The sequence below is a fragment of the Benincasa hispida genome, chromosome 10 (genome assembly GCF_027475165.1).
Source record: "Benincasa hispida cultivar pf3 chromosome 10, pf3_genome.v1.1, whole genome shotgun sequence".
Taxonomy (NCBI): domain Eukaryota; kingdom Viridiplantae; phylum Streptophyta; class Magnoliopsida; order Cucurbitales; family Cucurbitaceae; genus Benincasa; species Benincasa hispida.
Genome location: NC_143487.1, coordinates 33,638,557 through 33,664,292, shown reverse-complemented (window position 1 = coordinate 33,664,292; position 25,736 = coordinate 33,638,557). Strand labels below are relative to the sequence as shown.

Genomic DNA, 25,736 nt, shown 5'->3' with positions numbered 1-25,736 from the left:
CGTGACAGTAGCGAACAATCACAAACGGTGGTTGTCAGAAATGTGGAGTCTGCAAAACAGAAACTCGCTACAGGCTGAGTCGTGGATCTTGCTCTCTTTAAGATGTTTCGCAATTATGCCTAAGTTTGCAAGCAGTTCAACTGAAAGTGTCACGTCGTCCCTAGGATAAAACAACCAAAATAGATCATATTGTCTTGATTAGAATAGCACCGTGACCAATCGAAAACTCACATCCTTCAGACTAAATTGTTCGAAAAACTTGAAAGGAAGAAGGAAAAAAAAGGAGCGAGAGAGAAATGATGATAGGAAATCGTGTTATGTCTCACTGCCAAAAAGGCTTGAGCCTTTTATAGCCTCGAAGGCCAACAGAAGATGACACAGAGAATGTGCAATTTCGCAAAATGTATGGAGTCACTGATCGTGCATGTGCGTGCGGGACTACTTGATTGACTCGCGAGCGACACGCGTTGGTTCGATTTCGGTTGAAAAGGAAAAAAATATTAAATAAAAATAATTATTAAAAATAATCACACACACATGCACCTCGCCTCGTCCGACGGACTGGACGAATGGTGGTGGCAACACTTACGTGTTTGATGTCCACCGTACCCACATAGGTCTATCTTCTCACGCTCTCTAAGATATGGATACCCCTTGGGGCCCAAACCCAAAGTCTAAGATGGGAGTATATGAAGAATTCACTCCTAACCTAAGCAATGTGGGATTCTCAAAAGTAATTCTTCCTTTTTAAAAAAACCCAAATTTTCACCAACAATCCCTCACTTGAAAATTTAAAAACATAAGAAAAGCATTTTCCATTGAGAAATATCAGTCTAAACAACATTGTGCATAAGCAAAAGTGTCTTAGGACTTGAACCTTTACATAGTGCAGATGATTCAGAATAAACTAGAGTAACCCTTGGTTTTGAACTCTATCTCTAAAAACACCTCACACACAATATCATTAGGGTGTAGTTTGAAAGCCTGTGCTTTAAGGCCTAACACGTTTATCCTGATTTAGTGAATGTTCTAGAGAGTTTGCCTAAAAACTCTATAGGAAGCGGCCCCCACTTCCACATTCACATTGGTGAGTCTATCAAGAGTACTCTTGTAGCTAAGTACCCCATTTGACATCCAGTATAGATCTCATAAGAACTAAGATCAACATTTCTTACGCTTCAAGATATCATGCTCAGACTCTAGGTCATAAGAAGGGGACTCCGTGTTAGTTTTGGCATGATTCACTTTTTGTCACTTGTGATCAATTATTACCCGTTGAACTTGTTTCTTGGGATCTCTAATCTACAGGTTGGTTTTTCTTATAGTGATTCATCTCTCTATAGGTATTAGTCTCATCCTTTCTGAGGTTTTGAAAACCTTCTCTCTGGCTAGTTCTTTCGTTAAAGGATCTGCCAAGTTTTCATTAGTCTGTATATGATCCACTCTAACTGCACTAGTATTGAGGAACTCTCTACTTGTGTTGTGCTTACAACATACCATAATAATGATTCTAAACTTTTGCGATTGTTGCGGTACTATTGCAATAGATCAATATTGTTGGTACCGACTTTTCCTATAGGGGAATCTCTAATAGCAGACTTCTAAGCCAGCCTGCTTCTTCACTAGTTGTTGCTAGTGCTATCATTTCTATCTCCATTGTATATTGGGATAAAATAGTCTACTTCTTGGACTTCTAAGAGACAACTTCGCCTGCTATATTAAAGATATAGTTATTTGTAGCCTTTGAATCATAAGAGGGGGAGTTCTAGTCAGCATCGAAGAATCTTTTTAAGACAGCGGGAAACTTCTAATAATGTAATCCTAAGTTTTGGATTTTCTTTAAGTACATCATAACCCTTTCTACTAATGGAATGTATAACCCCGCAACAGAAACAATCAGAATCAATAAGCACTCTAGTTACATTTAATTTGAGTTCTAAAAGCATGCAAAACATATTTTACAGAAGAGGCTTTCAAGAACAACATACCTTTGAAGAATTCCTCCAATTCCAAGCTGTTCAATCTCAGCTTCAAATCTTTAGTGAACTACCAAGAGATCTTCTCTACTATTCTCAACCTTGAATTTGAGGGGTGGAACTCACAATTGAAGTGAATTTCTGAAGGATTTGATGTGGATTTTAGATGAAGAACAAGATTTCGGCAGAAAACTAATTTTCAGCCATTTATCTCTCTCAATTCTAAAAAATCTAAGAGTTTTATTTCAAATTTACATGCAGGCATTCATCAATGGAGTCAATGTCACCTCAAATTGAAGTTGCAAGTGGGCTAGGTGTTAGTTTTTTGGTTAAACCACATCAAATTATCCAAATTTGGATAATTCCACTATCAATCTTAATTTCTATTTTTCATTTTAATTAATTAATTAAACTAGAAAAACATAATTCAATTTCTGAAATTGAATAAAAATGAAATTATTTTGATTTTAATTAATTAAATAATAATTTAATATCAAATCTTAAATTAATCAAATACCTAATTTTAAACATGAATCATATTCATGTAATTAATATTTAAATCAATATTTAAATATTATAAACTCTCAATTTCGTTTAATTTTGATAAACTAAACATTAATTATATCGAACATAATCATACTAACTCTAATTTGAAATTGAACCATTCAAATTCAAACCCTAAATTGCAATTTGAACACTTCAAATTGAAACCCTAAATTCAATTTGAATACTTCAAATTGAAATTATTTCAAATTCACTCAATTTACTAATTTAAGGTGCTCATGTTTTACGAGCTAGTAGAGGGACCTTATGGACCTACAGATCATGAGCTCCAACGAATTGAGATTAATTGGCTAATACTCTTTAGACCGAATTAATCAATATCCGTTAAATACCGAGTCACACAACTATAGCTTGATAGTTGCACTCTCCTCACTGTAGATATATTTTTGTCCACTTGATTTAACCATAATTAGTAAGTCAACCCTTCACAGGTTGTTCATAATAACGGTTGGGTCAATATGTTGTTTTACCCTGAAATTACATCTTCCTTCTTAAGTTCCACTGATCTTCTAATGAAAAATTAGTTTGTGATTCAATCACTAAACCAGTTCCCCCCAGAGCCAATGAGAGGATGGGGCCTCTTGTTCAAGACCTGAATTCAACACTTAAGAAAACAACTTTTCTCTTATCCCTAAATCGAGTAGGCGTGAATTCCATCTTGCACCCTAGGTCTCCAGCTATCTACCCGGTCTTACCCCTGAAATGGGAGGCTTATTGAGCCGACACCATTGAGTTAACCCTTACCTATGCAAATCTAAGGATAATCCCGAATAAATAGGAGTTCGTAGTTAGCTTAGGATTAAGATCGAATTACCTAGGTCATCTATGTGAAATAGTTAGTCTTAAACAATAAACAACATTATAAAGTAAGAGTGATTTATTTCTTGGTCCGATCTTATGCAAACTCATTACATAGGATGCCCCACTCCTCATGTCAATACATGAACGAATCAGGATCACTTCGTTTTTAGAACCTTACAATAAATTGTAACAATTAAGAGTGGGCCACATTCGATAGTGTTACCAGAATAAGGCACCCCAACCTTATTCGTATACTATGGACCGTTTTGACTATTTACTCGAACTTGATCCATCTTTATGTCTCCACATAAAGTTCAAGTATTCATATAATAGTCATGGATCTTAGTTTATTGGATTTAGTCTTTATAAGTGCAATTTGCAAATTTAATAACAACTTTATTGAATGAATGTTGAATAACATCTTTATTGATAATAGAAAATGTTTAACTTTACAAACAGCGAGTTTTAGGACATACAACCCAACATCTATAACATTTCAATGCTCTATATTAGGTCTGTTTGTAAACCTACAGAGTATCCTATAGCATAAGCTATGTTCGGTCTAGCGTAGTCAGCAGCGTATCTAAGACTACCTATGATGCTTGCATACTTAGATTGATTAATATTGTCATCAGTGTTCTTAAACAACTTAACACTAGATATTGGGATCTCCGGTCAACTAGGTTGGGTTGCCTCTCTAGTTAACTTTTTAAAATTCTAGACCATAGTCTCATTCTCCTTGATGAACTTTCAACCAACTCTCTAATTAGACTTTTTGCAAACAGATCCACAATACTATCTTTTGACCTTACATAGTCAATTGTGAGAATTCCACTAGGAAGTAGTTGTCTGATTGTATTATGTATTCGTCATATATATCGAGACTTGTTGTTATTTATTAAAAGGGGTATAGGTTGTATTCACACTTTAAGAATATAATCCAAAATTTTGTAAGCCAACTCAAATATATCCCAAACTCTTTCATAATTGCTTTTCAATGTTTTAAACTTGGATTATCAATTTAGGAATAGTCAATACTTTTCTCAAATACCTCACAATAACATAAAATTTTAAGAAAGTTTTCAACCTTTTCATAATTTACAAGGAATTTGCATTTTCGTATATGAAATTCTATACAAAAGGATAATTAACCTTCAAATGGTGAGACATATCTACGAAATGTGTCTTTATCATGATTTTGGAATCATTCATTTTATAGGAAAAAAAAGTCAACCATAAATTTTATTGTTATGATATCTTATATGTCTTACAAGGATTAAAATATCGATGTCGATATCAATATCGAGTTTTCAATTTTATGAATATATTGATGGATATATGGATAAAATATCTCACAGATATTTTTGTAAGTAAAAAAATTTAGAAAATTTGTTTAGACATATAATTAAGTTATTTTTACTCTCAAACTACGTTATGAATATTGTTATTAGCTTTTCTATTCACATTGAATTAAATAAATGAAATTTTTATATTTTACAAACATTTATAAAAGATATCAAAGATATTTGAGGACATTTAATATTGATGTCAAACCATTCAATTTATGGATATATTAACGAATATATCGATATATCGACAAATATTTTCATCCTTGGTCTTATAGATTTTGTTTTCCTCTAATGATTCTCCTAGATTTTCGCCAAATCCACCATTGTATAAACGTGTGTTATCTAACCCATTCAAAATGTAGCTCTTGTATAAATATTTTGCACATGCTTACGCCTCAAGTGCAAACAACTTTTCATTGTCAACTCTCATTCAGACATTACAATAACATGTTCTTTAAAAAAACCTTGTCAAATAATGGAATTTTTTTTCTTGCCATTATTTGATATCTTTGCCATTAAATTTTTCATAAAATTTCTTTTATGACTTTCACCAATATATGGTATAATAATTTGATATCATTGATGACATTTATATGAAATTGATCACCAAATATTAGTGAAACAAAGTAAATAACTTTAGCAAATAAATTCTCACGAAATAAAATCAATAAATAACAAATAGAACTTGAGACATTATTCATTATGCTTGATATTCATTATGCATAATAGGAAAAACATACCAATAACAAAATAATAACAAAATACTGCAATACTTATGAAAAATAGTTCATTGCACATATGTCAAATGGTGAACTTCATATGGAAAAACAAAATTAAACTCATTGCTACCACATGTTCAACATTATAAAACCATAAAAGAGGAAAAGAATTCCATTATTACCCTAAACAAAATTGCACATCATATAACCATAAAATATATGAGATTACGATAAGCAACATCACAAAACTTGTCGGAATATCTTGAATCTATTATCAAGCACTTCGAACAACCGAATTATTTACATATTTACCATTTTTATATAATTTACATTTATGATTCAAGGGTTTAGATAAATGTACTATATAAACTCTCAAAACTCTATAGGCATAATTCATTCCGTATTCTGTAACACTCTCTAATAAAATAGTTCTTCCTCTGCTTCATAAACGTAACCAATACATTATTAGTGAACCACATAAATTTGTATATCGATTCTATATTATTTTACAGTTTTTATCTTCTTTATTTGTCGATTTTGTAACAAAACCATACCAAGACACTTTTCTCTCCTAACAAGATGGTTATATCCACTAAAATTTTGATAGAAAACACAAAGAAATAAAGAGCAAAGCCTAAAACCAACGAAGTAGTCCATGAATTAATTTTATTTTGCAACCACATATATTTGACTTTGGTAAAAGCATCTGTACAGTGTCCAGAATAAAGAAAAATAAGATTCTTATTGTGAGTATAAATGCAATTTCGACCATAGGCAATAAACAATCCACTTTGACATTAAGGCTTGATCCATCAAAGAGCCAAACAAAATCTTTATTCTATAGGAGAGAATTTGAGCTCAACGAATTCATTCTCTTATTGAGACAATTTTATTCATTCTAGTGTCTGAGTTTCAAAAGTAATGATCTTCTAAGATAGAATAGTTATTTATTTATTTATGAAAGTAGTACCTCATCAACAAGATCCAATAAACTCAACTTCGATAGAGAATAAACCGAACTTCCACGACTTTATAAAAGTGAGTGTCATGATGCAAAAATGCCTATGAAAAAGGTTAAAAAATCAACTTGAAGAAGAGACATACATAGACTAATTTGTGGTAATTTAAATAGTCATATACCTTCTTTAAGTTGACTAAATTTTAAAAAGACATATATTCATGAAACAATGTAACTCATGAATTGAATGATGCAACTCTACACATATCAAAAGCATGCGATTATAATATAATAATCAATAGAAATGCTAGCTCAATTAATATAAAACTTGTATTTTTTATTGAGAGGTTTGAAGTTACCCACCTCCTCCCTCATGTTTCATTGGTTGAAATTCGTTGATATATTGGTTACTTCATAGTAATTTTGTCAAAATTCCATTATCAAATAAATTAATCAAAATCTAATATACGATCAAATCTCTTACTCTTTTTGAAATAATAGATATTTCTTATTCATTTATTTTTAGGGAAAAAAAACTATTTATATTTTTAAATTTTAAGAATTATATCTAAGGATGGCAAAAATCCATGTGGGGTCGGGTTCTCGCATATCCTTGACTTAATTGTACGGAAAATCTCCAGTTGGACTGGATACGGGGATCAAATCGGGGATTTAGATTGGGTCCTTAGTCGGGAACAGGGCGAGGATGGGGAGGGGATCCTTGCCCCCTCCCCAAACCTGACTCCCGCCCTTGCTTCAATTTTTTTTAATTGTTAGTTTATATATATAAACTACTAAAATAGTAGCTTTCAACTAATTTTATTTTTTTAATATAATAAATTTAATTTTGATTAAATTTATAATACAAAGTATTAAAATATTTTTTTAACTATTAATTTAAATAAATATATGCAACAATAATGCTAATTCCTTACATAAAATTTACAATTTCAATGTAAGTACTAATTTAGTTCATTTTAAATAATAAAAATAACAAAACAAAAAACAAAGATTTTTCTCTGTGGGGACTCAAATTCCCAAACGGGGATGACCCCGACTCCAATCCCCAAAATGGAAAATGGGGTGGAGACGGGATTAAAAATCCTCATGGAGACAGGGATGGAGTGTGCATCCCTACCTCGCTCTAACCCTGTTGCCATCCTTTACTACTCTATTAGGATTGTACTCAATATAGGTGAAATTGGACATGATGAAATAGAGTAAAAACTTAAAAAGAAGGTCAAAGATGAGAATGCACTAAGGCTAAAATAAATCCCAAGGCCAACTAATTGGTCAACTAGATCTTGCGTAGGATAAGGAAAAAGTTTATCTCATCCTAATCCTAACAGAAAAATGTAAACAACAAGTTATTATAACTTCATATAGGTAACTTGATCTTAATCTGGAACTTCATCTTATGATGTGGGTTTAACTTTTCAAGTATTTAATTTTGAAAATAAATCATTTTAAAAAAAATTGAAGTGTTCGGCAACCACTCAAAATAATTTTTAAAACACACTCAAAGTGTATTTTAAACAATTTTTCAAAAAAAAAAAATTAAATAAAAATGACTTTTCTAAAGTATTTCTTTAATCAATCCAAATCGACCCTTAATTTGGAACTTGAACATGAATTTAATCCATATCTAAACTTTTTCTCCATTCGAGAGATATTTGATTTAAGGTATCTAGGTTCTTTTTCTTTGTTCTGCGAGCACTCTCTTCCCAAATTATAAATTTGTAGTTGGTGTTATGAGAAGGTCAAATGTATTTTCCACACTACTAATAAATCCTAAACTTTGAATCAGAGGATTCCGTTTTAGACCATGGTGTAGTATTAAACATTTTTAAATGCATGGATTACATAATAATAGGAGATACTAAAATTGAATGGAAAGTGACTTTTCTCGATATAATTCAACCATTGGTTTCGTAAGATTAAGTGAAGATAAGCCATTGAGCCGAGTCATAGAAAACCTAAAGAAATAGGTCAACACTGCCACAGCCACGTACCATCTTGTGTTTAAGTAAAATTGGCTCACAAGAGAAATAGCAAAATTTAAAGTTTCATTTAAAAAAATAGTAAAAATATTTCAAAATTGTAAAAATAGCCAAACAAATTTAAATAATAGAAAATACAAATTGATAAATGACCAAACTACCCCAAAGACTAACAAATTGAGTACAAATAGATAATGCTTCAAAATCTGCAAACACACTCTATCTAAACTTCTAGAAGCAAAAAAAATTATAATCTCAACCAAAAACTAAAAAACAAATAGCATGGTCAAAATCTTAGAAACGGTTCGAAAATCTAAAAACTCATCAATATGGGCCTCATCGAGAAACAATTGGTAGCTGCTTCTTCAACCACAATGGTGTCTTTAGTGCGATGGTCAACCAGTGATTTGACAATCATGCAAACCGAAATGTAGGAGGGTGATGGTGAGGGAAGAAAGAATGAAAGGTTCTAAATAAGGTAACCCAAGATGCGACTATAGTGGGGAGGGTATGCTAGCATAGATTTTAAAAGAGAATTTTGGGAGATGTTATGGCTACAAGGGAAATAGGAAAGAGAAAAATAAAAGGATGGGATAAGAGGGAGCTAAAGTAGAATTAGGATTTTTAAAAAAATATATATTTTTGAATATGTAGGGAAGAAAGTGCTTAAATTTTTTTCACAAAAATTATAAATATATTGAAACTTTGGAAATAAGGGTTAGGTTTTTTAAAAAAAAAAAAAAAAATTGAAACAATATAAAAGAAATCTTATCAAAATAATAAATAGGTATATAAATAGTAATAATATACACACAAAAAATTAATATAATAACAAAATATATAAACAAATAATAAAGAAAGATAAAGCAGAGTTTGATAACAAAATACATTTAAATAAATATTGTTGGAGAAAAATTAAGAGAATCTATAATTTAAATCTGGAAACACAAAAAATGAAGATTAAAATCGCATGACTTCATATTACAATTACACTATATGTGTAAATGTAAATTAGGTAATCTCATAACTTGCAAGATTCACAAGTACATCTGAAAATAGTCAACCACCACACAAAAATCAAAACTCTAATTCTCCGACGTTCCCTACAACCGTGGAAGTTCCGATTTATTGTAGTGTCTAACTCTGATTCTCTTCGGTGAACAAGATTTCATCTTCTTTGGCCGAAAAACAAAGGAAGCTCATTATAATAATGAAATAAAAGAAGATTGAATCGTTATACAGGAACAAATGAAGAGGAAAAGAGGAAAATCGATAAATCAATGGAAAGAGGAAAAGAGGAAAAAAGAAGTCTAATCCATTATAAAGCCATAAAAAAAACAATCGCTTGTGAAAAAATCATAAAAAAACCTCAATCGATAAACACTTTGTGTGAATAACAAAAATGATGGGTATTTGTTTACGATAGTGATGAATATTTCTTTTCCAAAACGTTAAAATAATATAAAAACCTAATAATATAAAAAAATTTAAACCTTCAAAGATATGGAAAATATCCAGCTAATTTATTAAGAATACGTATAAAATTATGAAAAACAATTTAAAGATTAGAATAAATTTGAAATTTGTTTAGATAATGAAATTTGATAATTTATGGAAATTTAAAATATAAAATTTTGTAGAAAAATCTTGATATTTAATTAAAGTAAGATTAATTCAAAAAGTGGTTAAACAAAATCTAAATTAATAATAAAATATGTAGATTACATTATGTACACGAGAAAATCAAGAGGCCTGCATACAGAACTTGACTTTGTTTATGATTCTACACTTACCAAAATCCAACTTAGACTTAGAAATTTGTGGTTATGTCACATAAGTTACCATAAATCTTATTATTATGCTCCAATTCCCCTAAAATTTAACCTTTGGGCCCAAGTTAGTTATATGGTAAGATAGTTGAGAGTGATTTTAATTCAGTTATAATCCAATTTGCATGTTTAAAATCATTCTGAAATATATTTTTAATCTGTCAAAATCAATTTTGAGTGGAAAATCACTTTATCAGTGTCATCCCAAACACTACAAATCTCATCAACTTACCTAGCTTTTCAAATTAACATTATCATAAATAAATAATTTTTTTATTAAACAATTACACAACCATCGTGAATGGCATAGTAAATGAGTGCGCATATAAATAGAGAACGATTTCAAGCAATGGTCCTACAAGAATAGTCGAGGTGCTAGAATAAATGTTGTTCTAACATTAACTTAGTGAATGATAACACTGACCATCACAAGCAATATGATAAGAATGTAGGTAGATAGTTGAAAATATTGTTAGGGAATTTAAGGTTAAATTAGCAATTGAGGGAGTTTGTTATTTGAAGTTGATTATAAATCTATAAATAGAGTGAAAGGAGAGGAAAGTAGGGTACTATTTTAGTTGGTTTAGACTCCAAGAGAGAGAGTCAACTAGCTCAATTTTCCTGAGAGTCATTCAAGTTCTTATATCATTTACTTTTCAATATAAATCAACTCTAGTTTCTACCACAAGATTAAAGACATTATTCAAGAGTAATTTTAAAATGGTTAAAGCCACTTTTTACTTGATATGTTGTGATTTGATGTGATTTGTATTGACCACCATGCTAAATAAAAGTCTCCTATTGGTTCTCAAGATCTCAGTTTCTCCTAATCACTCAGGTATCACGGCTTCACATCCTTTCGGAACTAAGAAAAGATAGATATAATTTATAGTATCATTCTTGTGAATGGAATAAAACTATACTATCATAACATGATAATTCAGTTAAAATGGAAACTGGCCCTATAAAATACTAGGCCACATGTCAGAGCAAACTTATACTTGAACATAGCTATCAAAACCCAAACAAGACATAAGGATGAAAAAACTTGGTTTAAATGTTTGCTAACCTTTGGCCTAGAAGGCTTTTCAGCCTGTTAGAATTTCTGAATCACAACAGAATTGGCAATTCCAGCTTGTTCGATAGTTTGATCCAATTCAGCCAATTGTTTGGGAGGGAAACCCATCGTCTGGAGTTGGTAATTTCTTGCACCACTAGGCCTTGATACATCAATGAACCTGCGAATGTCCCTGATTGTATGGTGGTGATTGAAGCGTGAGACCATCCGAGTCCCATCTGCCAGCCTTAGTTGAAGAGAAGTTATTGGCAGTGAGTCGTCAACAACCAAACCTGTTGATGGGGATGGAGCAACATTCAGTGATATAGCAGCAGAAGTCTGCTCAGGAGCAACTGAGTTTGGTGAGTCACTAGCTAATGTTCTCCCAACACCTTGGAATGGAGCATGGCGGCGCTTCACCGGTTCCTGTATCAGTAGGAGATGAAATGAGAATAATAGAAGTCATGGGGAATACTAAAACGGTATACAGAAAAATAGGTTGCTAAAAGGATATCAACTTACTGGGTAGTCTTCCTCCCTTCGGACAAGGTTAACATGGACAGAAGTCCTCCTATCTGCGGGTTCAAGCTCTACAGGGCACTCTGACCTACGAATACTCTGCCATAACATACACATGTTATCAGATATAAACATCCATCACAAATAAAAGATCTTAGATTAATCATGAAAATAAAATCAAAGAAGCTTGGATCTTGGACTTCAATATTCCATAGCGAAAACTTAAGAGAATAAAGCCAACTATCACTTTCACAAAGATTTCCAACAATCACAAAGATTCCAGCATAACAAAACCAACTCAGATTATCAGTGTTGATAAGTGATAACAAATGAACCTAGCATTAACTTAGAAATACCAAGGAGTAAAAAGTATTTTGCAAGTTATTCAGAACTGGGAAGGTTGGAAATCTTTCATCTATATGCATTGTTCAAGTTCTGAAAGGCCAGATCAATTGACGTCTGTGGGCAATAAAGGAAAATTAACATCATAGGCAACAGCGTGCCACCTTTAGTCAAGTTGCATGCTCAAAGACCCTTTAAGAGAAGCTTAACTTTGGGAACCATGAATAACACAAAAATTGGGCTTTCACATATAGTTACCTCTAAAAACGGAGCATTTTCAGGATCATCCAACCTCCTTAAAGGACCATCATCAACAGAGAATCCATTCCTCCAAAACGTGACAGTGTGAGTGACAGCCTCCGGGTGTCTAGGAATTGATGGCACTGTCTCCCCAGAGAGCAATCTTGCAGTTCCAGAAAAGCTTTTAGAAGCTGAAGATGGCTCAATAGGTACATCGACTGCTGATTGTCTTGCTTGATCAAAAATTGCATCCACTGAATTACCTTTGGCAGGATCCTGGACAAGCATTCCACTGCCAGTAAAAGTAAAATAAAATCACTAAACAGTGACAACAAACTCAAGCGTACTTGTATGATGGACCATACTTATACTATCCGGTATATGTTACCTTTAAACTGCAAACATATACTTTTACTCTCTTACATTAACTTATAAAATTTGAAAAATATCTTATAGAAGCAAGCATGGCTACAAGAGAATGACACAACCCAATTAGGTAAAACATAATGCATGCATGACCATTAAATAATTACCATCCTGTACTGGAAAATGAACTCTGTTCCATTCCAAGTTAGAGGACCGCAAGTTTGTTTTTTATATCATTTTTTTATGAATTTATATAAATAAACAATGATATCATTCATGAACATTATGTTTTCCTCCATTCATTATTTTTCCAGTAGTATAATTCCCACATCAAATATAATATGTGCAGTAAGCAAAGTTTAAGATTATTGAATTTATTTAGACTATATAAAACTGTTCTAGCAATTCTAACTCCTTCAGAAGTTTCTTTAAATTCTGATTTTTCCCCTCAAGGGTTGGTGCTAGTGCTAATCTAATTTTATTTCCTTCAAAATAAGGATCACATTTGGGAGATATTCATAAGAATATAGCATTTACCAATATATGAAACTTGAAAAAGATGTATAGGAGGAGGTTCAAGGGAAAAGTTATTTCTCAAGTGGATGTCCATGTCCCTCTCAAACATGGTTTGAAGAACTCATAGTTTAACAGCATTCACATAATTGTAATTTGTAAGAAAATGTAAGCAAAATAAAAATCTATATCAAATAAGATTAAACCTACTTAACAATAGAATCTTCAAATTAGAGTGACAAATGATATGTGCAATTAAAAGGCGAGGAGTTCATAAAAGCATTGAAATAGGAGATAAACTAAATCCTACATGTTCTAGTTTCGCATAAAAGATGCAGTCAACAGAATATGCTTTTCCTGAGTAAAATAGCTGAACTCTCCCTCAGTAATCGTTATGGAAAATAATAAACGCCCACCAAATTTGCTCATTGATCATCAGTATATTCCATTGAAATACTAACAAAATGTAAGCAACTGAAGATACGAAATTATGTTCCAAGAGAACAGTGGGAATCTAAAAATCGACGAACTGAACAAATCTGGCTTAATCGATCGTCATATCTATTAGAACGCGAAAAAAAAAGTGAAAATTTCCAGAATTCGGGAACTCTAATACAGTTCCTTCAATCCAAATTCCAGGCGTACGCTTAATGCAACCAGTAAGAAACGAAAGTGTATAAAACCTACCTCTTCTCACCACCAGTGTAGTACTCTTGTAGGTCATCAGAGTCGCTATCAGAGTCCCCTTCCGCCGGCCGGTTTAGGTCAGAAAGTGTGCGGATGCGACGCGTCCTGCTACCAGAAGCCCTATGGTCGTCCTTCTTCTCCGATTCACCCCTAGCTCTCCTGGAACGGAGCTCATAAGGAGCACGAGAAGCAGGTGGGGAAGGAGAGCGAGAACGCGATGGCGACTGCGAAGGAGCAAATTCAGGCGAATCAGGCGGTGCAACTGGGCGGGTGACGGTAGCAGTGGCGGTGGCGTCGACGGCATCGGCAGCGTGGTTATCCAAGAAGGTGGAGACGGCGGCGTCGAGGTCCCAATTGTGGCTCTCTAAGAAGAAAAGGGCTTCCTCTTTGGAAGAGGAAGTGATCTCGATGAAAGAGTTGATGGAAGCAGCATTGGCAGCTGCATCATTTTGAGGATTCGAGTGTTGAGCTTCCGTTTCCATGGTGGATTTTTAGTTAGATTTGGCTTCCCTCTGATCTGATTAGTGTGATGATGATGAGGATGAGGATGATGATGATGGCTTGGAGTTTCGGCAAGCCTCCATGCCCAATTCCCCCATTTTCATTGATTCTTTTTCTAAGTATTAAAAATATCTTCTCCACTGTACAAGTCGCCCAAACGACGCCGTTTAAGTGCCGCCCCTACTGGTCCACCCTAATCGGGGATCCGAATAGTTGAAACGGCGGCGTTTTTTTTTTGACGGGCGTTGTTCCTTTCCATCAGTGCGTCAAGGATCAATTTTAACATCTCTATACAAAACTATTTGGGATACTGAATTGAGATATGATGTTTGAAGTTTTTATATTTGTGTTTGGAATGCAGAGTTATTTACGCTAAATTCATACATCTGTGTTTGGAGTACAATGTTGAATTTATATGTCCAAGGTATCTAGTGTAGTTTTTTTTAACTAAGACCCAGTTTGGTAATTATTTGTTTTTTAAAAATTAAGCCTATAGATATTATTTCTATCTTCAAATTTCTTCCTAAGTTATCTACTTTTTACCAATAATTTAAAAAAACCAAGCCAAAATTTGAAAACTAATGAAAGTAACTTCTAAAAACTTTTTTTTGTTTTTAGAATTTGGTGAGACCTAAATAATTTACTTTTATGATTACTATTTTTGTTTTGAAAATTTTGTATTCAATAATTTTACCCATATTTGCTTGAATAAAATATGGATTGTAATTTTTTTCCTTTCATTTTTTAGAGTTCTTTTGATTCATATCTTTTCTCTATGAATTTCATCATTTTTTTCTTCTTCCTTTATTGTTTTCCATTTTTCTTTATCCTAAAATTTTTTAATTCAATCACTCTCCTATCATTTTAAGAAATACCTGAGAAATTTCAACAAATCACAAGTTACCACATCATCAATGAAAGCTGGAGTCTATTGGAAAAATTATAAGTTGGATTGGGTCGAGTAATTAAAGTCGCTCGAACCCAACCCAATTCAAACCCATGGTAAAATTTTGGGCTAAATTAAAGACTAAACTCAAACCCAGTATTTCGACCCAACAATAAATGGGCCTAAACCCAACTTTAGCACAAACCCTATCAGGCCCAATAAAGTAATTAGGCTTAAGCCTATGTAAGGTCCATGAGAAACCTCTATAAATAGAGGCATTATCTCTTCATATCTCTTCATTTGGGGGAGGTTGGAAGAACTAAAGGTTAAAGCTTTCTGAAGATCTGAAGCTCTAAAGATCTGAAGTTCTGAAGCTCTAAGGATATGAAGAATACAACTCCTTTGATGCTCTGAATATCAAAAGACATACTAAAGCTTTGAAGATCAAAAGCTATATTAAGGCTCTGAAGATTTAAGCTCCCAAGATTCAAATATTGAAGCTCTCAAAGTTTTGAAGACTAAAACACTCAAATCTAAAGAACTGAAGATCTAAACTATTTGAATATTTGAAGATTAAAAGACTTCAACAAACTGACTATATCTTCACAACTTACAAGCTATTCAATCTCCTCAAACTCAACGAAAAACTCTCAGGCTGATTCAAAATGATCAACAGACCCAAAGACTACTCCAAGCAATCAGCAATTCTATATCCCAGATAGCTTAGAGAGAATTCTCTACAATTAGAAGACTCTTGAAGCTGACTACGCTTGAAGACTGAAGTCCATTGAAGATACAAGCATTATGAGAACTGAAGTTCTTTGAAGATACAAACATTATGAGGACTGAAGTCCTTTGAAGATATAAACATTCTAAAGACTAAAGTCTTTTGAAGATACAAACATTCTAATCACGTTTGATACTTTAAGTCCTTTAAAGATACAAGCATTCTTCCAAGATTCGAAGCTCAAGAACATCCACACGCCCCGCTTCTATACATCAAGCGTACACATTCAGCTGAGCCAGAATCAGAGGATCAAGTACTAGAGATCGAACCACATCGCATCAAATCAACATCAACATCAACATCAACTTGAGTTCAACTCCATGAAACAAGTTTTTTCAGAAGCCTCGCGCGAGCACTAATCATCTAAGAAGATCAACAAACCCAAAGTCCGATCATCCAAGAAGGTCAAGAAGTCCAAAGGTCGATCATCCAAGAAGATCATCAAGCCTAAAGGCCGATCATCCAAGAAAATCAGCAAGCTTAAAAGCTGATCATTCAAGAAGATCAATCAGTTTAAAGATTATAGTTTATTTTGAAAGTATTAAAATATTACGCATTAGAGATTGCACTCACTTTCCACAAAATTAATGCAAATACAAAGTTCAAGTTCCACGAAACAAATTTATCTTAAAATCTCATGTGAACAGCCACCTTATTTCTTCAACAACTCTACTTTTAATTTCCTCCAATTTTGGATGATCATTAGAGAACAAATATTCAGTTTTCACTAATGTTTGCAAAAAAAAAAATGTTACAGAAAAAATAAATCTCCATTTTGTTGTTTTTTTTTTTTTTTGTTTGTTACATACTTTTCAACTACATACATACTTTTCCAAATATTCTTAACATTCATTTGATATGTGAATTCAATTAAATAAAAATCTATTTTACAGTCTTCTACATATAAATATTGCAGTTAACATAGATAAAATACTATCATTTATATAATCAAAAACCCTGCAACATACTTTTAATAGTCATCGATTTTATATTAGTAGGTGGTTGTTGAAATTGATTATCGAAGAGAATTTTCATCAGAGTTTGTAGTCGAAGGCGGTTGTTGAAGCTTGAAAATTAGACAAATAAAGGTGGTATTAGAGTTGATCGTCGGATTTGGTAGTACGAAGTTGGTGGTCAGTTGATCATCGAATATGATTTTTGCAAGAGTTTGTAGTCGGATGTGGCTGTCGAAGCTCAAACTTGGTCGCATGAAAGTGGTATTGGAGTTGGCTGCCAGAATTTGTAGTCGGGGTGGTTGGAGCTCAAAGTTGGTCGCATGAAGGTTATATTGGAGTTGGTCGCCATAGTTTTGTCATCGGAGCTGGTGTTGGAGCTTGGAGTTGGTCGTCAAAGTTGTTTGGACGAAAGTGGTTGCCAAAGTTGATCATCAAATGTGATTTTCATCGGAACTTGTAGTCAAAGGTAGTTGTTAGAGCCTAGAGTTGGACGTATGAAGGTGGTTGTCAAAGTTGGTCATTAGAGTTTGTTGTTAGAGGTGGTTGCCAGAGCCCAGGATTGGTAGTTGGAGTTGGTTGCACAAGGGTGGTCGTCTGAATTGGTCACTAGAGTTGTCATCGGTGGTGGCTACTGGAATCTGAAGTTAGTTATTGAAGTGTGGTAGCGGTAGTCGCCAATAGTGGCCAATATGTGGAGCCATTGATAACATTGGAAGAAGAGAGAGTTGAGGTGAGTTGGTAAAATATATCAATCAACTCCACAATATTTAAAGTTAATGGGCCAGACATTGAGTTGGTATACTCAAATTATGTTGATGAACCAAACACCCCCTAAAAGTCAATAAAACTTCAAACCAATGAAAGTCAATGTAACTTGAACTAAAAAAAACCTACCATTCAATCAAATGTAGGCTATTGAATCCATTACTAATAAGTATGTATAGTTTAATCAATAAGACATTGATTATCATTTTAAAAGTTGATAATTTGATCATTGCAATTGTTGAACTCAAAATAATAATAATAATAACAACAATGGTATTTTTCACTCGACACTACTATAGTCAATTAAGTTTGTATATAAATTAAAATCTATATTTTGTTTTTTTTTTTTTTGTAAAAGAAATTTTTAACTTGCATAACTTTTTAAATAAAGAATCTGTATGTCTAACTTCTTATTGATAGCATGATTTTTTATTTGAAATTCATGGAGGGAAACACACTAGCAAGTGTAGTGAACTAGGAAGAGCTTTACTACTTAGAAGAAGAAGTCAATGCCATTAATTTATATATTTTTTCAACTAATGATATATGTCTATCTCTATGCTATATTAAAAAGTTAGATTCTTAAAAAGCATTTTTAGTCTACATTATCCCTTTTATTTTAGTTTATTACACTTATGCCATTTCACTAGCATGCATAATTTTTTTTAAAAAAAATTCACACATAGAAAAAATGTCAAACTATTTATAGAAATAGGAAAAAAAAAACACTAATAGACTTCTATCAGCGTCTATCAATAGTATACTTGTATCAGTTTCTATCATTATAGTATCAATGATAGACTTTTATCAGTTTCTATCACTGATATGATAGGAAGTAATAGCATGCAACAGAAGCAAACATAATCAATAAGCACTCTAATTACATTTAATTTGAGTTCTAAAAGCATGCTTTGACAGAAAATCAGAAGAGGGTTTCTTATGAGCATCCCTTTGATGAATTCTCCCAAATCCAAGCTGCTCTTCATGTGATTTCAACTCCAATTTTCTATTGAACTACCAAGAGATCTTCTCTACTATTCTCAACCTTGAATTTGAGTGGTGGAACTCCAATTAGAGAGAATTTGTGAAGTTTAGTGGGGAGGAATTTCTGCAGCAGTCTTCTCAAGACCTCAAAAATTCTCTGTCTTCCCATCTTAATTTTAGAGCTTTTATACACAAAGTGCATGCAAGCACTCAAAAACAACTCAATACCAGCAGCAACTTCATGAAGGAGTGGGATTTGTATGTAAATTTGGGAGGAACACCTCTTATTTGGTGTAAAATGTGGGGGACCAAGTTCTCAAATTTTTGTATTTTCAGTTTCAAATTTTAATTAATACCAAAATTAACTAAAATTTGATTTAATCAATTCATAATTAATTAAATATAAAATATCAAAATTCAATTTCTTAAATTGAATTGAAATTGAAAATTAATTTGATTTTAATTAATTAAATAATTTAATATCATATTAAATTAATCATACACCCAATTTTAATCATGAATCTTGTTCATGTAATTAATATTTAAATCATTATTTACATATTATAAACTCTTCAATTCCATTTAATTTCAATAAATTAAATGTTAATTATATTATTATACAAACCCTAATTCGAATTTGAACTTAATCAAATTCAAATCCTAATTTCAATTTGAACAATTCAAATTGATATCATTCCACATTCACTCAATTTATTAATTCAGGGTATTCATATTTTACGAGCTAGTAGGAGACCTTATCGACTTATAAATCATGAACTCCAACGATTTAAGATTAATTGGCTAAAACTCTTTAGACCAGTTTAATCAGTATTCGTTAACTATCAAGTCACACCACTAAAGCTTGATAGTTGCACTCCCTTCACCACAGATATATTTGTGTCGACTTGATTTAACCATAATCAGTAAGTCGACCCTTCACAGGTTGTTCATAATAACGGTTGGTTCAATATGTTGTTTTACCTCCGATAATACATCTTGCTCCTTAAGTTCCACTGATCCTCTAATGAATAATTGTTTTGTGATCCAATCACTAAACTAGATCCCTTTCAGACCCATGAGAGGGTGAGGCCTCTTGTTCAAGACCTAGATTCAGTACTTAAGAGAACAACCTTTCTTCTATCTCTAAATTGGGTAGGCGTGAATTCCTTATTGCACCCTATATCCCTAGCTATCTACCTGGTCTTACCCTTGAAATGGGAGGTTTATTGAGCTGGTGCTATTGAGTCAACCCTCACCTATGCAAATCTAAGGATAATCCCAAATAAATAAGAGTTTATAATTAGCTCAAGATTAAGATTGAATCACCTAGGTCATCTAAGCAAAATAGTTAGTCTTAAAACAACGTTATAAAGTAAGAGTGACTTATTTCTTGGTCCGATCTTACGCAAACTCATTGCATAAGATGCCTCCGCTCCTCATGTCAATACATGAACGAATCAGGATCACTTCATTTGTAGTACCTTCACAACAAATTGTAACAACTACAGATTGGGTCGCATCTAATAGTGCTACTAGAATAAGGCACCAACCTTATTCGTATACTATAGACCGTTTTGGCTATTTACTCGAAGTTGATCTATCTTTATGTCTCTACATAAAGTTCAAGTATTCATATAATAGTCATGGATCTTAGTTTATTGGATTTAAATTTTACAAATGAAATTTATAAATTCAATAAGAACTTTATTGAAGAAATGTTGAATAACATCTTTATTGATAATATAATATGTTTAACTTTACAAACTGCGAGTTTTAGGACATACAACCTAACATGATAGACCATCTATCAGCCTCTATTAATGATAGGCTTCTATTAGTTTTTATCACAGATAGACATTAACTTCAATAAGCATCAATCAGTGATAGACTTGCATCAGTTTCTATTACTAATAGTATCAATTATAAACTTCTATTAGTTTTTATCATTGATAGACATTGATAGACTTTTATTAGCCTCTATCAATGATAGACTTTTATTAGCCTCTATCAATGATAGACTTTTATTAGTTTCGATCATTTATAGACATTGATAGACTTTCTATCAGCGTCTATCAGCGATAGACTTGTATCAATTTCTATTATTGATAGACATTGATAAACTTCTATCAACCTTTATCTATGATAGACATTGATAATAATGTCTTCTTAATTATCTAAAAGCAATAAAACTTAAATCTAGCATCCAACTTCAAGTAAATAAATTTTAACACAAAAACTTAATGGGTGTTCAAGAACCAAACAAAATTAACCTAAAACACCCAACATCTTACCCTTAAAGGCCAAAAATTTGGTGAACTCTAGCGCTGGCGGCGACGAGATAGCTTGACGAGGATTGGACTACACGTATCTAAGAGTTAAAGGAAGAGAGAGAGTGAATTGGGTAGAGAGAAAAATTGGCTCATCGGCAACGACGTACAATCTGATCAGCAATGTAGACTCAAACGACGGTGGATCAACGGTTGGACATAAGTGCAGTGGATGCTTGACGTTAGAGTGTGTAGGTTAGAGAGAGACCAAGATCAGACCGAAGAACAAGAAGAAGATTAAGAAAAAGAAGACAGAGAAGAGGAAAGATGATTAAATTTTGCTATTTTGTGTAAATAGTTTCCCTTATTTTTCTTATTTTTGAAAATCCCCCATTTTTATACATTAAAATATTAATATTCATTTAATTAATTAAACAAACAATTTTTTGTGCAAAAATGTGTAAAGTGAACAAAAAAAATGTGAGAATTACTTTTTGAATTCACTAGTATTTTAGCATGTGCTTTGCACGTTATATATATATATATATATATATATATATATATATATCCAAAATAAATAGTTTATTTTTTAATATCTGATATTCATTATAATTTTTTTTAAATAATGAAAGGATATTAATTTAGGTTGTTTAGCTTAGAAAAGAAGAAATCAATTAGTGATCATATATTGCGATATAATTAAAAAAAAATCATAAGTATATAATAATAATAATAATAATAATAATAATCTTTCTTCTTCTTATGGTAATAGAATCTAAAAATATTTATAAAAAGGAACTTATAAGGAAAAATAAGCAATCCAATCAAAAGCTATAAGTAAAACTAGGAAAATTATTAAACTAGAATTTTAGTATTAAACTAAGCTTAAGAATGTGTATATATATATATATATATATATATATTCAAAATAAATAGTTTATTTTTTAAATATCTATTCATTATATATATATATATATATATTTTACAATAATGAAAGGATATTAGTTTAGGTTGTTTAGCTTAGAAAAGAAGAAATCAATTAGTGATAATATGTTGCAATATATATATATATTTAAAAAAATATCATATGGATATATTGATTATTTTTATAATAATAATAACAAATTTTCTCCTTCTTATCGTAATAGAATCTAAAAATATTTCTAAAATGGAACTTATAAGGAAAAGTAAGCAATTCAATCAAAATTATAAGTAAAAAGTAAGAAAATTATTAAAGTGAAATTTTAGTATTAAAATAAGTTTAAGAAATAAAAATGTAACTATAAGTCTCCACTCAACATATTATTAATAAAGAAATTCAAATAAGCTCTATACTTAAAAAGGAATAACGAAGAGGAAAAACTTAAACAATATAATTGGGAGAGAACATACAAGGTTATACAAATCATTATATTATTTAGAAAAGTTTAAATAATTTAGATAAATTAAAATTCATAAAGTTTGACATTGAAAAATTGAAAAATTATAAAAATAAACAAAGCATTTATAATAAAAATTTATAAACCAATAAAAAAGTGTAATAGTAAAAATATATATAATACTATAACTAATTATATTAAATAAAAAAATAAGTTAATATTATAAAGTATGAAAATATTTCAAAATATTTTTTGTTTTTTATAAATAGTTATGTGTTGTAAATTTGAGGAACACAACAGAAACATGAATATCAATAAAATATAATATTAAAATAAATATAATATAATATATATAAAATAAATAAATAACAAAATATGAAATACGAAATTTCTCAAGGCTCTCCACTTTCTCCAAAATTCATGGATTTTGCGCAATGTGTGTGTGTCTTTTAAAATGCACAAATGAAGTAGGATGTGACACATTTGAACACCAAGCATAGATTATTGTATGACATATGACCAACACATGTGGTAATGGAAGGAGGACATTTGGCTTTTGATACTAAGCTTAGGCATCTATCTAATACAGTATAATATTTATAATACTCCCCTTTAGATACTTATTATATATTTAAAATATGCTTCATTAAAACCTTACTAGGAAAAACTCAATGAAAAAAAAACCCTAGCAAAGGAAAAAGAGTACATATTTTATATATTTATACTCCTAAAAAGAATAATATATTTGCTCTCCCTCATGAAAATATCACTTAAGATCTGTGAGTCACCACATCCCAATGTTGTGCGCCAATTTTTCAAAAGTTATAGTTAGTAATGATTTTGTAAATAAGTCTGCCAGACTATCCTTCGAACAAATTTGTTGTACAATGATATTGTCATTTTCTTCAAGATCATGAGTGCATAAAAGCTTGGGTGAAAAATGATTTGTTCTATCTCCTTTAATATATCCTCATTTGATTTGGGATATACATGTTGTGTTATTTTCGTATAATATTGTCGAAAGATTTTTATCAAAAAATAAGACACATGTTTTACGAATGTGCTGAGACATTAATCTTAACCATGCACATTCTCTACTAACCTCGTGAATTGCAAAAATTTCAGCATGATTTGAGAATATAACCGTTATGGTATGTTTCACTGACTGCCACGATACGATAGTTTCTCCATATGTGAATAGATAGCCTGTTTGAGATCTAGTTTTATGTAGATCAAATAAATATCCAGAATTTGCATAACCAACTAGATTAAAATTTGATTTATTTGAATAAAACAATCTCATATCAATTGTTCCTCGACGATAACGAAGTATATGCTTAATTCCATTCCAATATCTTTTTGTTGGAGAAGAACTATATCTTGCTAATAAATTAACTGAAAATACAATATCTGGTCTTATATTATTAACAAGCACCAATTGCACAAAGATATGATACTTCAGGACTAAGAAGTTCTTCATTATTATCTCGAGATGGAAATATATCTTTTTTCACATCTAGTGAATGAATTTCCATTGGAATATTTTTTCACATCTAGTGAATGAATTTCCATTGGAATGTTCAATGGATGTGCTTTGTCCATATAAAATCTTTTCAAAATTTTTCATGTAAGTTGACTGATGAACAAATATTCCATTTGCTAAATGCTCAATGTGTAAGTTAAGGAAAAATTTTGTTTTTCCGAGATCTTTCGTCTCAAATACTTTTTAAGATATTCTATTCCCTTTGAAAGCCCTTCATGAGTTCCAATTATCTTTAAATCATCAACATATACAATTATAATAACAAATCTTGACTATGATTTCTTTATAAAAACACATGGACATATTTGATTATTTTGATATAATTCTTTCAACAAATATCCACTCAGGAGATTGTACCATGTTTGTCCAATTTTTTCTATCCATTTAATGATCTATGTAACTTTATTGAATAACATTTCCTAAGAATTTGATTTATATGTTTCGTGTACCTTAAATCCTTTTGGGATTCTCATATAAATATCATTATCAAGAGATTCATATAAGTATGTCGTGACTACATCCATAAGATGCATGTCTAGACTTTCATACACAGTCAGGCCAATTAAATATCTTAATGTAATTGTATTCACCACTAGAGAATACATCTTTTCATAATCAATACCAGGTCTTTGTGAAAAGCTTATGCAACTAGTCTTACTTTATATATTGTGAGCTCATTATTTTCATTTCTTTTCCTCACAATATCCATTCGTATCCCATAGGTTTGACACTTTTTGGTGTTCGGACTACTAGTCCAAAACCTAATGTTTTAAAAAAATGAGTTTAATTCTGCTTCTATTGCTTCTTTCCATTGAAGCATATCTTTTCTATATTGACATTCTTCAACAAATTTTTGTTTAGGATCCTTATTTTCAGATATAATATCAAGAGCAATATTATACGCAAAAATGTTGTCAATAACTACATGAGTTCGGTTCCATCTTTTTCCTGTCATGACATAGTTTATTGAAATCTCATTAGTATCTTTAGGTATTTCACCTTCTTCATTAATTCTATTGTCAGTCATGTCTAGGGTTTTTTCATGGATATTTACATCCTCAACTAAGTCTTTTTTACTGTAAATTATTTTTCTTTTTTGAGGATTTTTATCTTTGAAAAACAATGGTTTACCATGATCTTGGCGTGTTCCAGACTCATTAGTGACAACTTGCTGTATTGGGATATCAATTTTCGATGGAACATTTACAACTAATATATGTGATTTATTTACTTTCTTTACATCTATAAATGCATCTGGTAACTGATTTGCTATATTTTGCAAATGAATTATCTTCTGAACTTCAAATTCATATTGATCTAATATAATATAAGTATTATACTATATGCTTGCATGCATAAATAACATAGTCATGCATCATTTATATTATAATCGTTATAATATATAGTTTGAATGTATGCATGTGATGTATGTTATTTAATTTCATTACTTTGATATATATAAGTGTTATATATATGTTGTAATGAAATGAACATTGCATGATGCATGACATTAGTTTAGGCAATCTTATAATCGTTATAATTTTATAAAGTATGTCAATCGATGCAATGTAGGTTTTCATTTGTTTCATTTACTTTATATGAGTTATAAATAAATGGAATTAGAAATTAAAATCAATAACTAAGAGTTACATGCGAACTTAGGTAAAATCAGTTTTTAAAATAGTTTTAAAATATGATTGAGATAGATCTAAGTTCACAAATTTCTATTGAGATTAGAAATTAAATTA

The 25,736-nt window shown here is 31.2% G+C and overlaps 1 protein-coding gene across 2 annotated transcripts; it reads right to left on the bottom strand.

Annotated features, from left to right (window-relative positions):
• Window positions 1-9,298: 9,298 nt before the first annotated feature.
• On the bottom strand, window positions 9,299-14,530 carry LOC120089258 (plant UBX domain-containing protein 4). Of its 2 annotated transcripts, none has more exons than XM_039046681.2 (5): window positions 13,921-14,530; window positions 12,373-12,646; window positions 11,776-11,871; window positions 11,266-11,679; window positions 9,299-9,539 (listed from the first exon to the last, which is right to left on the bottom strand). In XM_039046681.2, exons 1-4 carry the CDS (start codon window positions 14,400-14,402, stop codon window positions 11,293-11,295), a joined length of 1,239 nt encoding a protein of 412 aa, XP_038902609.1. In that variant the 5' UTR covers window positions 14,403-14,530; the 3' UTR covers window positions 9,299-9,539; window positions 11,266-11,292. The 2 variants fall into 2 exon arrangements, with proteins under 2 accessions (XP_038902609.1, XP_090161909.1); XM_090305783.1 differs by having other exon boundaries at window positions 9,299-9,542; window positions 13,921-14,528.
• Window positions 14,531-25,736: the final 11,206 nt, after the last annotated feature.

What these genes read in the sequence shown, in the direction of transcription:
- LOC120089258 (XM_039046681.2), bottom strand. Translation starts at nt 14,402, where the DNA reads ATGGAAACGGAAGCTCAACACTCGAATCCTCAAAATGATGCAGCTGCC. An exon ending in TACACTGGTGGTGAGAAGAG is followed by an intron (nt 12,647 to 13,920) that starts GTAGGTTTTATA and finishes TTTTACTGGCAG; the next exon opens with TGGAATGCTTGTCCAGGATC. An exon ending in GAAGGGAGGAAGACTACCCA is followed by an intron (nt 11,680 to 11,775) that starts GTAAGTTGATAT and finishes CTACTGATACAG; the next exon opens with GAACCGGTGAAGCGCCGCCA.